The sequence below is a fragment of the Candoia aspera genome, chromosome 1, assembly GCF_035149785.1.
Source record: "Candoia aspera isolate rCanAsp1 chromosome 1, rCanAsp1.hap2, whole genome shotgun sequence".
NCBI classification, from domain to species: domain Eukaryota; kingdom Metazoa; phylum Chordata; class Lepidosauria; order Squamata; family Boidae; genus Candoia; species Candoia aspera.
Genome location: NC_086153.1, coordinates 54,754,799 through 54,773,005, shown reverse-complemented (window position 1 = coordinate 54,773,005; position 18,207 = coordinate 54,754,799). Strand labels below are relative to the sequence as shown.

At 39.5% G+C, this 18,207-nt stretch overlaps 1 protein-coding gene across 4 annotated transcripts in view; it reads left to right on the top strand.

Moving 5' to 3' along the window:
- Nucleotides 1–2,918: 2,918 nt before the first annotated feature.
- CDC42BPA (CDC42 binding protein kinase alpha) overlaps nt 2,919–18,207 on the top strand; it is a 235,779-nt gene continuing 220,490 nt past the window's right edge. For 2 of the 4 annotated variants that reach the window (XM_063304306.1, XM_063304323.1), the window contains exon 1: nt 2,919–4,730. In XM_063304306.1, coding sequence (XP_063160376.1) covers nt 4,553–4,730 — 178 coding nt within the window. In that variant the 5' untranslated portion in view covers nt 2,919–4,552. The remainder of the gene's footprint in view (nt 4,731–18,207) is intronic. The other 2 variants (XM_063304317.1, XM_063304311.1) reach the window with 1 other exon arrangement.

Sequence of the window (18,207 nt, the reverse complement as noted above, 5' to 3'; positions counted from 1 at the left end):
ATAATTGATTGATTAAAATACAGATTAATTAAAACAAGTAAATATTTCAAGTGGAATTAGGTAGTAATCCTACTGGGTAGATTATTCTTCTGCAAAACAGAGAATAGGGCATTAAAAGAAAGCCAAATGTCTACACTTCTATATGGCCACCATTTCTGCTTCAGAACCCCTGAAAAATGTGGTTAAAGCCATCAGTCTTCACTTGAACCCAAAATGAAGGTTCATTTCATAAAGAAAGTAATTCTATCCAATCTCTGCCCAATTTACTGCTCATCATGGAAAAACAAAGGGAACAAAAATCCTCTCACCTTTACTCCACCCAAACATGGAAGAAAGTAAAATTGCTAGTACTCTTCCTTATCCAATGATTTTAGTTTATATTATGTGCATCTGTCTGATCATATACAAAACAAACTCTGAGGGGAAGCTGCAAAACCAGCAAACTACTTTTTACCTTGGAAGACCTTTGAAATGATACCTTGTGAATAAAACTCAGGAGCTGGGAGGCAAGATGAGGCAAGAGTTTCTATCAATGTTCACAAAACTATTTTGCAGCACTGCAAAAAAACAACAACTATCAGATTTATTCCAGTCTTTGATAAGCCAGAATGGAACCAGTTCAACTTGTGAAAAGAACTGATGTCATGATACTGTACAAGTCCAAAGCTGCTTCTGAATTACTGCAAAGGCTTTGTGAATGTGCAACTATTGTCTACCAACAATGTAGATTATAGCAGTATACATAAGTCAGAAAAGCTTGTTATATCATAGTCTTCCCTGATCTGATTCCTTCCACATGTATTTAACTACAACTTCCAACAATCCCAGTCAAGTCATGTAGAATAACAAGATAACAAGATTGCTGCTTTTGCAGCTTCCCCTCAGAGTTTGTTTTGTATATGATCAGACAGATGTACATAATATAAACTATTTTATTTTATAGAGTATTTATATTGTAATTTATGTGTTTTAACTTTGATTGTAAACCACCCAGAGTCCCCTTTTTGGGGGAGATGGGCGGTGATGGAAATTTGAAATATAAACAAACAAACAAATAAATAAATAAAACAAAAGTGTGTTAGCAAATGAACAGAATTTTAAATCTAAGTGGAACCAGTATTCTTTGGGACTTTCTAGAGCCACTAATAGAATTAGAATCTGTAAAATAAAGGCTAAATTATTTGAATGTCACTCAGAATGATCACTAAAACAAAGCTTATTACATGTTGAAGCTTAAATAGAAAGGTACTGTTTTCTAATTAAAGTATATAACTTCTAAGTTGAGAACATCCATCACATTTTTTCTTTCTTCACATGTATATGCAAAGCCTTACTTTATAAGAAATATTTTAAACACATTTTTGTTTTCTGGGAATACACATTTAGATTCTAATTACAATCTCTCCATTTGAAATATAGAATTAATCGTTCAAGCTATCTTTTCATTGACCCTCCACATCAGTTAAAAGTTTCAAATTGACTGCTTCATAACAATATAGGACAGAATTAAAAACAAGAGAACGCAGCTTTAAACTCAAGAGCTAAGCTAAACTCCATCCATATTGGTTAGCTTGTTATTTTCTTGGCATTTTGTAAATGGAATATTATAGAATACGTATGAATGTAACTGCTATGTATACATAGGTCCTGATTATTTGGGACATTTCCAGTTTTCATAACATTTCCACTATACCTAGAAGGAAGGGGAAAAATGGTAATGTCTGAGAATGGATCAGGATCAGTGCCAAGCAGCCTCCTGACTGGCAGTTGAAGAAGGTGTTTCTAGCCACAAAGTCCCAAAAAGCATTGTCTGAATAGTTTAGGGCTCTTGATTATATTATTATGATTGTTGTTGTTGATTATGTTGTTATTTTGCTGGAGGAAACAATTTGTTAAAATAAAGAGATTAAGAGAGATTATTAAAAATGATTTGAATGGCAGAGATCTTTGATTTCATACAGCAGTGGTTGAGACTTGGTGATTTCATGCCATAAACCCTGCTTTCATTCCCAGATACTTTTGACTTTGAAACATTGCTCCAGACTGAGTTAGCTGTAGTGGGAGTAACCATAGGATGGACTCATAACTGATTAAGTAATTTAATGTAGGACTGAGGAGCAAAAGTAACAATATTCTGAGGACTGCACGCTGCATGACATAACCCACATCTTCTCTTTTTTTATAATTGAAATATATAACACTCTTTACATATATGGATTTTATTAAATCTTTGCACAGTGTGGAACAACATACGAACATCTATCACAAAGCTTGACAGTAAGACAGTTCTGGAAAATGGTACTGAGACCAAAGGAAGGAATAAAATGATTCAACCAGAATTTGTACTTATTCTCTAGATTTATATCTCATCTGTGAGTGTATATCTAATAACATTGCCTCTATTTTTATTGTCGCTGCAAACTTGTGTGGTGAGGAAGGCAATAAGGAAGTACTGACCCAAAGTCACCCACTGAGTTCATGACTTAGGCCCCTTAGTCCTACCCCACACTCCCACATCTAACCAGTGTTTTAAAAAATATAAATTAAGAAAAAAGTACTTAAAAATGGAAAATGCTGGAGGGAGCATCAACAAAAGGTTCAGTGTGTGTGTGGCACGGGAGTGTTAAAACTAGGAGGTAGGGTTGTCACCAGCTACTGTGCCAATCCTACATTTTCAACAGCCGTGCCCTTAAAGGGGGCTGCAAGGGGTTGACAACATCAGATCTCCCTTTTCTGTTATTACTGTCCATCTATCCATCAATCAATAGGTATCACAGGCTGCCTTACAGTTTTGGAAGAAAAATGGGCGTTCTTTCCAGTTTCCCGTCGCCAAATACTTTCCCTTTAAAAAGCTGAAAAGAGGGGGAGGGAACAAACAGTGACTGTTAGAAATTGTGGGAGAAGCGCTTTTAAGCGGCAGGCCGGATCAAATGCAAAGTAGCCATAGAGTTTAAAAGTCCCAAGGGCGAAACGGGGGTGCAAAGCACAGGTATGTTCCTCCGGGTTGGGCGAGAGCCCTTGACGCAGCCAGAAGACCCCCAAACTTAGCTTAGCAACCTGGTCCTGCAGTAGCCCGCAGGGCGTTTCCGTGCGGCTGCCGTTCCCTCCCCTCAGGTCCGCCTGTATCCCTGCATTCCGTGTTGCCGTACAAGCATCTCTCCAGCGCTCTCCGCTCCCTCCCTCTCATTCCCAACAGCTTGCAGCCTCGTTTGCCTCTCTGCAGCTTCACTCGCTCAGAGCTTTAGGAGGGAGGGTGAAGAGGCCGCCATGTTGGATCCGGACACTTCAGTAGCAACCGGAGCTTATGCGTAAGGCTGTGTGGAGTCAAGGAGGACGGACTGTGAAAGAAGAGGAGGAAAACCACCACGAAGAGGAAGCGGAGGAAGGAATGGGGGGAGTACACTCTATATCTGTTTGCTACTCGAAGAGGATGCCCTAAGCATGGTGGACCGAAAGACGGGCAGCATCTCTTCATCTTTTCCACTGGAAAACAGCAGTAGCACCACAGCATCTTCTGGAGGAAGCGCGCAAGCGGAGTGGGAGATGTGTGTGGATTGAAAAAAGCCATATCCTGTCCCCCTGTCAAGACAAACAAGGAGCTAGAGGACGTGCAGCGATATGGAGAGGATTTGCTAGGATTATTACCAGCCCAGCCTACCCGTCCCTTGACTGGGTGTGCTGATATTTAAGAGATGACGATTATTACTTTCACCGATATTTAAAGGGGGGGGTGATTTCCCCCCTCCACATGCTCTCCCTCCCCAGTATATTGGGGAGGGAGGTTAAGGAAATAAAGACTACACATTTTTTGGAATGGTGAAGAGCCTTAATGGGAGAGTGGTACAGATTGCCCTAAGGAAGGATTCAGTTTCTGAGGACTTTTCTTCCTCTTCCTCTCTTCTTCCCACCTCCCACTTTCTGAAGAGTTGCCCACTGATGCATTTTCTAAGAGGAGGCGGAGGTGGAGGTGGTGGAGAAGGTGGTGGAGGTGGTGGATATTCTCCAGCACTAGGTCTTCTGAATCCTGTGCTTTTTATTTTTTGCCCTCCCACCTTCAAGTAGCTTTCTTCCTGCTGCTCTTTCGTTGAAAGTGAATTGTTGATGCAAATGGAATGGGGACTTTACACTTTAATGATGCAGGATTCATTTCGGGATTGGGTTTCATGATCTGAATTTCCAATGAAGGAGAAGATCTTTAAAAATCTATATCAATGACAGAAGAGTGGATTCAGTCTTGGGATGATTTTTTTAATTATTGTTATTTAAATTTATAAAGTATATATTTTCTCTTTTAAATGTATTAAAAGAGATTTTAGGGTAATTATTTTTCTTTAATACTCTGTATATATTGTATATGTATGTGTGGAAAGACTGACGAAGCTACAGTTCTCAGAATGGCAGTTCTGAGATGGATTATACATTCAGCACCATCTCTAAAGCTCTGAGTTTTCAAAATACTTTTTATAAGCTGTTACATATTCTAATGTGCTAGATTTTTCAAAGATAGCAAAAAATAATAAAGAAGGAAAGCCAGTTAAAAACTGAAGCAGCCATGTCTGGAGAAGTGCGCTTGAGACAGTTGGAACAGTTTATTTTGGATGGGCCAACTCAGACCAGTGGGCAATGCTTTAGTGTGGAAACCTTGTTGGATATACTCATCTGCCTTTATGATGAATGTAATAATTCACCCTTGAGGAGAGAGAAGAATATTCTGGAGTTTCTAGAATGGGGTAAGTCTGACCATACACACCTAACAATTGGATATTTCTCCACAATTTGTTCATGTTTTGGTGTGACTTATATTTAATTAGCCTAAGCTAATGATTTATATTAATTGGTATTGCTGTTGTTAAGACATTAGATAATGCCTCTGTTTTGTAATTTTTAAACTGGTCAGTAACCATAATTTTATAGTGGGAATCTCTGATAACGTTTCTCAGGGAGTAAGAAGTCTTAACTGGTCTTGGTCCTCTCAGACTATGTAAACATGACTTTTTAAGGCCTAATATAAAAAGATGATGGAAAATACTGTTTGAGTTGAGATGTGTGTGTAAGTAGAATAATGAAATCAGTGTAACATCTAATGTGTATTTTGTAAAAATAAGGTGGAAGTTAAATATATTCTAAACTACTGTTGATTTGTCTGTAGTACAGAACAATTAAAGGATGCAAGTTTGTTGTTTCCCATCCTACATACAGTAATAAAACATAGGCTTTTAAAAAACTTAAATGTCAAACAATTGGTAGCTGGATAATGTTGGCGTCATGACAAGGGTGGTTATTTATTTCCTTCTAAATGTACAATAGTTAGAGTACAGGAGCTGAAGTCACATGAAAATAGTTACTGTGTGACCTTCAAGCATTAAAAACATACAGTATATGTTTAAAATGATGCAAAAAAGGTCTTTATAGCATTGTAGGATTTTTTTAAAATGCATGATTTGAACTTAGAGAACATTCATTGGTTTTTCTGAGATCCTTATATTAAAATATCTGAAAGAAAACTATTATAATTATACCTTGCAATCAAGAGAAGTGAAGCAGACTGAATGTTCATGCATATTTCATTTGCAAATACTTATGGCAGTTAAAGAATTATCAGTGCACTTTGAAACCGGTTTACTCAGTCTCACTAAGTTCTCTTGATCTTATTCTTTAGTAGTGTGTTTAAGGATGGCAACCTAACGTTTTCTTAGACATTATCCCTGAATTTTTTTTGAAGTCTTTAAGAACATTTGTTGGCTGATGAAATTGCAGCATAGTTGCTATTAAAGGCTATATGTATGTGTTTACAGTTATTAATTAGAATTAATATAGCTGCCCACTCCATATATGCCCACATGTAAGCATACATATACACAGACACTGTACCAAAGGATATAATTGTATTGAAGACATTTAACCTGATATCACTGATGATATCAATATTAGCATAGTAATAACCACATATGTTGAATGTAATTTCTGTTATACATTGAGAAGTAAATGTGTTGTTCCAACATACTGAAATAACTTTAAATTTATATTTTATTTAATATGTTTGTATACAGTTTCCTGTGCCAAAGCATTTGGAAAATACCAAAGTATTTTTTTTCAAAATTAGTATATTAACTAGGCACTTAGGGTGGGTAATGCTGAAAAATAAAATATTAACAATAATACAAGTTTTTCTGCAGTTTCTAAATTACTTTCTTTTCCCAGTTTTTGGTGCCAGACGTGCGTTGTAGATCCATATGTACTTAATGAAAAAGGGTCAGTGAATAACATAATGTAGTATTTTAAATGATCTAGTAGGATAGTGCCTTTCCTGCATAAGACCTGTGAGAAACAAAAACTGTTATATCAGGAATAAGAGACACAGCATTTCTCCCATTATTGATTTTTATATGATTTTTTTTTGGCATAGTGCATGCAAGTATTTTGTGTGAAATCACTTGGAGAATCTGAACATCAGAATGTTAGGCTACTATTTAGACAAAAAAAAAAAGCTGATGAGTGTGAATAAAATGTTAGAAGAACTCACATGAGTATGATTACAGCATCCTTTTGACTTAACATGGGCTTGGCATGACTTCTGTTCACTCTTACAACATTTCTGCCAAAAAGCTTCTAAGGTAGCTTGCATAAAAGCGAGAACAAATAGGGAAAAGAAAAAGAAGGAAATTCAAGTACTGATTTGAAAATTACAATGTTTTTATGATGACAGGCTTGAACAGAAACATTTCAGGGACAGGTGGTGCCTGATAAGATGGTCTCACTTAGCAGAGCAGATGGAAGTGGCTCTGCTTTCCATCTTTCCTTCTGAGGTAGCCTAATAGAATGACTGCTGCTAATTGTCAGATGAAAGACAGTAAGCACCAAACACAGCTGGAGTCTCAACAAAACCTATGAAGCAGCCCTTCACTCTTTTTCTGTAGCAGCCACTTCATTTATCCTATTATCTACAGTAGTGAGAACATAAAAACTTTATCTTGGAAATGCTGTAATATATCTGTAAAGTGCATAGAGATGTTCGTATAAAGGACTGTATCCTTTACCAATTGACGTATTGAAATAAATGTTAGGATTAATGCAAATGTTAGAATTTACTTTTGAAATGTTAAATACAGCCATATAAATTTCCTGTGCAGTTTTGAACTCTTTCAGGACTTCGCACTAGGTTTGCAATCAGCATAGCTTGGTCACTGAAGATTGTAATGTTTCACAGGTATAATTGTCCAGTATTTCAGATTCGTACATATTCATTATGGTAGAGTTGGAAGAGGGGGAAAGAAGCAGAATTGACAGGCTATTTTTTAGTTGATGTAATTATCTTTATGATAACCTACTTTTTATTATATATTTTATATATAGGTATTGTTTAGAAAATAACACATTCAAAAACGCTTAAGTGTTTTTGATGTGAAAATATAAATGTCAAAAGATGTTCGGTATTTGTAACTTGTCTGGCCTTCTGGGGTACAGTCCTGAAAATACATAACAATTTTGGAATTGAGCTACTGTAGTTACTTAATATATTCTATTTATATAGGATTAGTTTGTGCTTCACTATTATTCAGACTAAAAGAGAGAAAAAAGAGATGTTTTCTTGTAGCAAATGGAGCCTAGAAAGATTTGAAAATACTAAGCATGTTGTCCTTTCCTTGTACCTTGTCACTGGTAACGGTAATATAGGACAGGATGTAGAGGATTAAATGAAAGACTAGAGCAGAGATGAGATATTAAATGTATGTTAATTCTTAATACAGAACACTTTTTAAAAAAAAAAAGATATATCAGCAGTATATCTTGATTTTGATTGAAAGCTATGGTTAGAAAACTTTAAAGGCTGCAGTCCTAATCCTACTGTCATTTGTTAGTCATATTCACATCAAAGGGAGTTGTTCCAAATGTATTAAATAAACCTACTGCTTAGCATTTATATAGTATTGTAATATATTTAGAGGATTCCAATTCGGTTATCTCAGTGGGCTTTATGGTAATCATGTAATGTAAATCCTATTACCCCTTTCCACATTTTAATGTGAGTTGAGGTTGACTTCCCTCTGGCTGTTCATTGAGTTTATGACAGAGATGAGAACTGAAGCATTTCCTAGTTCATGATTCAGTTCAGTCTTTTGATCACTTTGTTGTATTAGAAATGATGACATTTTTAATCTATTCAGTACTGTGCAATATGGCTCCATTTTACAGAAATAAAGCAAGGCTGAAATTTGTCTAAGGGTTTTTGTTTTTGTAAGTTTTTCAGATTAAAATTAAAAATTAACTGAATTATTTTAAGGGATAATGCAATTATGAGTTACATAGCTTAATTGTACAATTTTATTTAAACACAGCTGCTGTTTCACTAGGAAGTTTAAATTTTGTGAAGTACATATGATACATAGAAAACTAATACAGTAACCAAGTTCATTAATGATTATGTTGAATCATATAAACTAGAATGTAAGAAAATTCCACTTTATCATCATTATTATGCCATTGTTATTTCACTAGCAATTCAGTAAGTCTGTTCAATTTCTCATCTAGTTCTGCATATATTTTTTTGCCTCAGCCTTTTGTAGAGATTTAGTAGCATTTGAATAATATAATCTGGCAATCATATTTTGTGTATGTTTCTTAAATGTAATAAAATTAGGGATTTAATTGGAATTAAAGTGTTAACAAGGGACGCAGTGGCACTGCAGGTTAAACCGCTGAGCTGCTGAGCTTGCCGATCGGAAGGTTGGCGGTTCGAATCCGTGTGACGGGGTGAGCTCCCGTTGCTAGTCCCAGCTCCTGCCAACCTAGCAGTTTGAAAACATGCAAATATGAGTAGATTAATAGGTACCACTTCGGCGGGTAGGTAAAGTCGCTCCATTTAGTTATTTAGCCATTTAGCCACATGACCACGGAAGTGTCTACGGACAAACACCAGCTCTTCGGCTTTGAAACGGAGATGAGCACCGCCCCCTAGAGTTGGACACGACTGGACTTAATGTCAAGGGAAACCTTTACCTAAAGTGTTAACAGATGACTTTTTCAAAACATACAAAACTTAAATAAAAAATATAATGTAAAGAGATAATCTTCAGCATGTATTTCATATGATTACACATATAGTCTCTTCAGGATTGGAGAATAAGATATAGTAATATTTATATGGTTAATTATGAGTATTAATCGCATAACTAATTTGAGAATCCATGTACATTAGTCTATTTAATGCACATTTTTTTGTAAATAAAACTTTTGCTCATTCGTATGATTTAATAAAGATTGGTCTGGCCTACCTTGAACTGTAAATATTTAACATTAAACTATAATTGATGGGAAGCATGGGAGTATGCTGTATGTGAGCTTTAAATTGTCAGTTTGAAGTTACAATTTTAAGTAAGAATAACAACTAGCAGAGCAAACATGCAATTAGGAATATTACTATACTAGCTTCAACGTATTATTTTCCAGTGTTTTTTGGCCTAGCCTACAACACACCTCCAGATTTATCTTGGATTTGTCTTCATATGGTTTGCTAAATTCTAACTATGTTGGAAGATCTTCCTGGCTGTCTCTCTCTCTGTGTGCATGCACATGCAAGCAGAGACAGCTGGGAGCAGTTTCTGAAAAAACCAGAGAGCTGGATGAAAGATATGGCAGCTTTAATGATTTGAAAAGTGGTGTTTTGTATGTGCCTCTGTATATTCTGAAGCACCTCTATCAGTCTACTTGCTAGTTTAGTAATTGAGTTTTGATTTCCAGAAAACACATGCTGTTCCATGATGAAACTTTTTCAGATCCTCAGGCTGTAATCCTTTGCATATTTCTCTGGGATTTATTTCAGGTCAATATGCATAGGATTGCACTGGAAGTAGTAATTCGTATCAGCTCCATAACTATGATTCATTTTATGAGCCTAAGCAAATTACATTATAAAATATCTTGTAAGTATCTATTTGCCTACTAATCTGTATATACGCACTAATCCATTCTGAAAATTATTTTGACTGCAAGGTGACCAGTGTTGAGCCATTGAAAGACCTTACAGTAAACTAGCCGTGAATCTGTGCTCAACTAGATTTTAAATATAGATGTGGCTTCTGGGGTACAGTATCATTTTCTCTTTTTATGACATGGTTTAATTTCAAATGGAAATGGCTTTAGAGAAGATCAGCAATATGGGCGTTGAAATCTCATTGGTCTGGTGAAAAGTATTTAAAGCTTATGAACTGTTTTAGTGATCAGATGAAATTAAAAGGAGGCATGAGAAGGAGAAAGAGGAAGATAAAGAACATAGTCTGCTAAAGCAGAATAAATGAAGGAGACATGGGAAGCCCATTCAGCCTTAGCTAAGGGTTTTGCTTCATGGTCCTTTTAAGAGATACAAGGGATGTGAACATTATAAGCAAACATAGAGCTCTACTTTTTATCTCTTATGGCTTCTCCCTCCTTATTTACAGAGATGGTGTTCATTATAGGGTCAGTTGGGAAGTAACCCTGAGGAACTTGCCAGAAAAAAATCTTAATCTCTTCAGAATTTTTATAAGGGATGTTTGGGCTTTCACTGTATCCAAGCAACTAGAAAAAATCCTTACCTTGAATTTACATGTGGAGCCTGAAGTTATATTTAAAACATTTAATACTGAACTTTGATATGTTATCCATATAAAGTCACAAAACTGAAAGTGACCATTGAATCTAGCCCCTTGCTCAATGTGGAATCCAAATTAAAGTATTCCATACAGTTTTCTAGCTTTTGCTTACCTATAATGTTACAAAACATAAAAAAAAATGATTTCAGTTTGCCATGCTTAGTTCTTCACATTTTTTTAACACAAATAATGGATAACTGAAACACCTTAATTAATAACTCTAGCATTTTACAATAAGGAGGGTGCTCTTTGTACAATGGTGTCAGTAACCTTTTTCATTAATGTAATTATTTGTGTTAACTATCATCTGTCAAGTTATGGATATAGCAGTAGAACATTTCTCTATTCCTGTTATTTTCTATAGCAAATCTATTATTTTTTATAACAAATTTATTATAGCTTAGTCCGTATGTATGTATGTATGCATGTATACGTACATGATGTTTGGTGGATACCAATGTGTTCATAGATTTCTTCTTCAGTATTTGTCTCCAGCAGCATCTTTATTTCCAAGAATGGTATGATGCGTGGCTACAACTCAGTGATTTGTTGCCCTGTTGTTTTCTGCTCAGAAAAAATATAAGATGGTACAGCCTCTAGGAGAGGAAGAGGCCTTCTGCTAAATGAATGTCTTGCATCTGGCCATATCCACTATGGCTGCCATTTTGTGTGTCATGTCAGCTGATTGCAGCCATTTTGTTAATGTCCACAACATTCTCTTTGCCATGCTGGATCAGTTCTGTCACCATATATACAGAGCAACAATTCTTCTATCCAGACTCTGCTTAGAAAATGAGATTTTAGTCAGAGAAACAGAAAATAAATGCTCAGAATTTTTGATAAACATGAATTGACAAGAGATGTTGCATGAGACAAAAAATTGAACAGAAGCCAGTGTTTTTTGGTATGCAGTTCAAAGTATGGGTGAGTGTGAAAGTGTTAATTCATTTTTATGAAGCCAAGTGTAGGTTTAATATATTTATGATTTGTTCTTTTAAAATAAAAAACTTAGTATTTAATTTTTTTAAAAAATACTGTTTTACCCTAAGACTTCTGGTTGCAATCTTTCAGACAGAAAATGGTGGGCTTAATATCTCTTGGATACAAAATCCATGACAGATGTCAGTTTACATACCATGTTAATTGTATCCTTAGAAATGATAAAGTAGAGTAACCCAAATAATTTTGTAAGCTAGATCACACAATTAATAAATTTATTAGGGACAAAAAAAAAAATTGAACTCTTCCTTTTGAAGTCTTCACAACACCATGCAAAGCCTCCCCAGGGACTCATGAAGGGTTAGCAGCTGCCTCAGCTGGGCTTACCTTGTAAGCAACAGAAGGAAGAAGATGGCAAAGGTCAGCTGGGGCGGTGGGGGGCAGAAGGAGGTGGTGACAACAGAGTGCAGGGCAGAGATGGAGAGATAGGTGGGGGGAGTTGAAGTGCACTCTGCAGTCATAAATGCAGGCGGGCTGCCAAGTGCCTGAATTTTGATCATGTGACCACTGGGGCACTGTGACGACATGATCGCGTTGTTTTCAATATGTACAGGACAGTAAGCAGGCACTTGAGCATTCCAAAGGGCAGGAAAGTGGTTAGGAGGCAAAGCCAAAGATATGAAACTGACTACTAACTGTTTTTTCCAGCCTGAAAGAACAGTTGAGGTCACGTGATTCCCCTTTGCTTAGTGGTGGAGTTGCTGGTCCCAGTTAGGATCATTAAGCAAGGACTACCTGTACTGTTATCTGCCCAAAGTCATGAATTTGAGGTGGGTGGACATATAAATTTAATTAACTAACACAGGACCAGCTGCTATATGGTGTTAGATGATTATAGCAAATCTCATTCAGCAATAAACAGTGTTCTGTTCTGTACCAGTTCTGGTTTCCGAGTTATCTTCAGAGACAGTCCCATCAAAAGCTCATTGCAGTTCATGCATGTGGTGATTTAGGCATGAGCTAATGTTACTCACAACTGCATACCAGCTAAAGATACATGAAGCTCCTCTTGGACACAGCCTCAGTTTGCCCATTCATCATTTGTAGAGAGTATGGAGAATGAACTTGATGGAAATAATGCAGGAACCATTACCTAGGTAAAAGGGGGTGAAACATTTTTAAAGTCCAGAACAGTGAGATAACATTCAGGAGCAGCTCAGGCAGACACCTCCCTAATTCACTGAAGTAGAAGAAGGGGGAGGAGATACAGCACAATCAGACTTGCAAGATTGCCAAAATATCACCATACAAAAATAATTTATACTCACACCCTGCCAATACAATATACTTAATGACAAAAGATTGCCTTACCACAGTGGACAAAAGTTCAAGGATCAAATTAAGGGAAAAAGTGGGAGCCCTGTTGAGTGTTACATTTTAACTCAAAAGAATCTGAAATCATTTGATTTGTGATAACTCTGGGGCAGGGTTGCAAGTAATTGTAAAAGTAATAAAATCCATAGAAATCTCGTCCCAGGGACGGGACGGGCTGGCCACAGGCTGCAGAAGCCCCTGCGGTTTCCCCCCTTTTCGTTTTGACATTGTACAAACAGGACAGGAAGCCACATAGTCTTTTACATCACGTCTCAAGGTAGGCCACCAGAATTGACGAACCAAATGCAATGTTTTAACAAAACCAAAATGCCCAGCAAGTTTATCATCATGGGAACGCTGTAAAATGTCAGGTCTTAAAGTTTCGGGTACATACAGGCAATGTTGCACCCATGCCAGACCATTTTCAAAAGAAACAGTGTCTTTATTAGCTAGCAACCAAGTGTCAGATTTCAGCGCCTGGAGAAAGTCTTTCTGTAACTGGCAAGGAACTTGCATTTTCTGCTTCCCAGACTGGTTGGGGGCGGGGATGCCTGCGCATGGGTCTGGCTCCGGGTGACAGCAACTAAGCCCAGTTGTGGTTCAGTGAGAACAGTCCCAACCACATCTGCCACCTGGTCAAGGTCCTGAGGTAAACGTGACAAAGCATCGGCCAGAAAGTTTTTTTTTCCTGGAATAAATTTTAACTGGAAGTTAAAGTGACTGAAAAATTGAGCCCAGCGAATTTGTTTAGGACTGAGACGCCGGGGGGTGCAGAGGGCTTCCAAATTCCTGTGATTGGTCCAAACCTCAAAAGGGCATTTAGCGCCTTCCAGGAGGTGACGCCAGGCTTCCAAAGCGGCTTTTACAGCAAAAGCCTCCTTTTCCCAAACATGCCACTGGCGTTCAGTTTCAGAAATTTTTCTGGAGAGATAAGCGCAGGGTTTTAAGTGATTTTCAGAATCTGTAACAATATAGCCCCAACTGAGGAATCAGAAGCATCAGCTTGGACCACAAAAGGGCGTTCAGGATCAGGGTGCTGTAGAATAGGCTCAGCAGTGAAGAGGGTTTTTAACTTCTCAAATGCTGCCTGGCATTCAGGCGTCCAATTCAGCACTGCCCCAGGGTTTTTTCCTTTGCGTGTCTCCCCCAAGCTCTTGGTACGGAGTAAATCAGTGAGGGGCAAAGCAATCTCAGCGAACCCCTGGATAAATTGGCGATAGTAATGACTGAACCTGAGGAAACTTTGCAATTGCCTCCAGGTGCGGGGACGTTCCCAACTTAAAATCGCCTGAATTTTTGCAGGGTCCATTTCAATGCCCTTGTCAGACACCCTATAGCCCAGATAGTCAAGTTGGGTTTTGTGAAACTCACATTTGGAAAGTTTGGCATAAAGTTTGGCATCTCTAAGCTTGCTTAACACCTGTTTGAGGAGGCGTTCGTGTTCCTCCTCGGTTTCAGTGTAAATAAGAACATCATCTAAATAAACCAGGACCCCTTTAAACAAATGATCATGTAATACTTCATTAATCAATTGCATGAAGACTCCAGGTGCCCCTGCCAACCCAAAAGGGAGGACTTTGTACTGAAATTAACCCAATGGGCAATTAAAAGCAGTTTTCCACTCGTCTCCAGCTCATATGCGGATGCGAAAATAGGCTTCACGAAGGTCAAGCTTGGAGAAAATCTTGCCCTTAGACAAGTGAGCTAACATGTCCTTCATGAGTGGCAGAGGGTATTTGTTGCAAATTGAGATGGAATTTAACCCCCGATAGTCCGTACAGAGTCGAAGCGTGCCATCTTTCTTTTCCCGGAATAGCACAGGGGCCCCAATTGGGGAATTTGCAGGTTCAATAAACCCCCTTGACAGATTTTTGTCAATAAAGTCCCGTAATGCCTCAAGCTCCTTCTGAGTCATTGGATAAATTTTTGGCTTGGGCAATTGAGCGTTGGGAACCAACTCTATTGCACAGTCAGTTTTCCGATGGGGGGGGGGGAAGCTGATCTGCTTCCATTTCCCCAAAGACGTCTGCAAAGTCTTGGTATTGATCGGGCAAGCCTTCTAAATGTGCCAAGCTAAGGCGTGGCGTGGCAATTGCAGCCCTTCCAACCCCCACACGTGAAGCTCTCTCCGCTGTAGGAGCTTGGTAAAACCCATCTTTAAAAGTCACAGTTCTGTGTTCCCAGTTTATATATGGGCTTCGATGGGTCAACCAGGGGATCCCCAGAATTACCAAGGGATTGCCAACAGGTGCTACTACGAATTTTAAAGTCTCACAGTAGCTGCCCATTTGCATTGTGACAGTTCCAGTGAAATGGGTTGCCAGGCCCCCCCCCCCGTTGAACCATCCAACTGTGTGAAGATCGAAGGCTCCTGGAGGGGGAAGCTAGGCAGGTCCAAAGAAGCAACCAGATCAGGGTGTATTAGACACCTGGAACACCCAGAGTCAACTAAAGCCCAGACCTCTGTAGTTTTTGTGCGGGAGCCCAATTTCACTTTTACTGTTAAAGTGGGACAGTCAGCACTCACCATAGCATCCTCGCGCCCATCCTCCTCCACCTGCCCGCAGGTGCTCTTCATGGCAGGCGGCTGGCATTTCCTGCCGGCTCCTTAGAGTCATCTTCAGCCTCTCCCGAGAAGTAGAATACTTCCTCAGCGTCGGCTGTGCCCTTGGCTGCTGTCATCCGCTGCAAGGGGGCGGGCGATTTGGCCGGCAGCTTGCCCGCTCGATCTCCAGCCTTGGCTTTTGGGCAATCAGCTGCTCGATGCCCTTCCTTTCCTCATCGGAGATACTGACCCCTTGCATAGCGCCGATCTCTCTCCTCTTCCCAGACTCTATAGCCTGGCCGGGCAGCAGTTGCAGCCCTTCAGGGTCCCCTCATGGTGGCTGGTGGTTTTTCAGGTCGTCTGGTTTGCATGAAGGTATGCTGGGCGTGCTCAGCCTTGCCGGCCAGACAGATCCATTCATACAATGACTCTGGGTCGTCTTTACACAACGCCCACCGTAGGACGTCCCGGTTGAGTCCCTCTTTAAACCATTCTATTGAGGTTGACTGAGACCAGTTGGGGATTTTCCCAGCTAAAGCCTTAAACTCCAGGGCGTAATCAGCTACAGACAGCTGGCCCTGGGTAAGATCCTTCAGCACCTTCTTAGCTCTTGCCTTGGCCAGAGAATCCTCAAAATGCAGCTTTAACGCCCCCATGAAGTCCTCGAAATACTCAAGTTCAGGGGAGTCAGCCTCACTTAATTGAACATACCAGTCAGCCGCTCGTCCCTTCAGCTTGGTGGCAATGGCAGTTATCTTAGCCTCTTCCGAAGGGAAGTATGCTCCAAACTGCCTCATGTAACTTTTAGCATTGGTTAGAAAGAAAGATAACTTGGTTGGATCCCCATCAAACTTGACAGAAAAGTCTCTCACCCCCACTCCTGTTGGAGCGGAATCAGCAGCTGCTTGAGTGGTTGGGCCCCAGGTTACAGTAGTTCTCCCTCTTCGGGGTGGGGACACTGGTGGTCGAGCTCTGTGGGGTGGAGATTCGTCCTGGAGCCGTCTCTGGCCCCGCTCCGCTGGCGGCCTGGGTGGGAGGATGGGGGATGGTTGCGTGAAGCTGGGACCTCCGTCGTGCCTCCCCCCCAGTGATAGAGACAGGTTTCTTAACATGTACTCCATCGATTCTATTTTGGCCTCCACCACTCAGCCTTTCAGGGGTTTGAGATTCCTCCCTCCCTCGCACGTTAGGCTGTCTCTCTGTTGATACCGTGGTAGATTCTACGTCTGGGGTCAGCGGGAACTAATACTCCCAGGACGTCTGGGACGTCCCTGGCTGGTGTTCTCCCATTTCATCCCAGGTGATCAACTCTGCGGGCGATTCGCTGGGTGCCGGTTGCTCTGGTTCTCCCCCATCGTCAGATTCCTCCAACTCAGGGCTGGAACTAGAATCCTGCCAGAAATCTGAAGGTTCTGGGGTGAGGCTCAGTTCTCCGCTCTTGACCGTCGACTCGGGCATCAAGCTAGCTGGCTCCTCAAGTCCCCCAGTTGTGAGCTTGGACTCGGCCATCGTTAACTATTTTCCCTCACAAGAAACTGATCTTGGTAGGAGCTAACGGTACAACTTTGGTGATTCTCAGCTTTATGTAATGAATGCTATTCTAAAACACTCTCAGACCCATGAGCAGGAATTCAAAGATATCTGATTTATTAAAGAATAGTATGCAGGATCACAAAGAAAGCTGAGAATGATAAAAGCGCACCAAATGCAAACTAAAAACCCTCGGTGCAAATCCCTCCCCCCGTAGAATCTTCCCAAGTTCACAATCCCAGGTGCTCCTAACGGCTTCTGATGATCTGCGGGAAAAGTCCTTGAGCAGAGCACATAACCCAAACACATTCCATTGTAATGAACATAGATACAGAACTTGGCACAAGGTTTCACAGCAGCTCCCTCCCAGACAGAAACGCGTGTCAGCGCCATGGTATGTGAAACGTTACGATGTACAGTGCACATTGAAACAGTGAACATGACAGTAATAAATCTGAACAAAATCATGTGGAAAGCCGTATATCTAGTCATCACTTTCTTTAAGAATTTAATCTGAACCAGATCAAAGGCTTTTTCTGTCCTTAGCTATATCCAATATGTTAATTAATAACTGTGAATTGTCTGGTGCCTGACAATTTTTGATAAACCCCAACTGAGAAAGATGAATTATATCCAGTAAGACCTTCTGCAAGTGGCTACCAGTAGGGTAATTGAGATCTTAGCATTCATATTAATGAAACAGGCCTATAGCGAGCACAAAATTTAGGATCCTTTGGCCCTGGCCCTAGTTAGAGATAGTTAGATATATATCTCCTCCCATATATAATTGATGACCCTTTCCAATGGTTTCATTTAAATAATGAAAGAAGGAAGTATCTCACAAATGAATGTCCATCAAGTTGACTTCTCCGTTTCCAGTTGCAACCACCCATTTAGGAAGGTACAGAACAACTGCAGAACATTGCCTCCAACTCCTAACCCTCACTGGTAACCCAGAAGGATATCCTATTTGATGGTGTTTAACAGCACTGAGAGTTCCAGTACGATGAAGAATGTTTCATTCTAAATTTCTTAGTTTTTAAACAGTTGAAGTCAAGTGTAGCCTGAGTAAGTAGTTTTAATGGCCAAAAATTGAAAACTTTTAAAACTCCCAACAACTCTCAGCTTCTAAAATATTTCTAACTTTATAGAAATATTACTATATGTTTCTACAGAATAATATTTAGATTT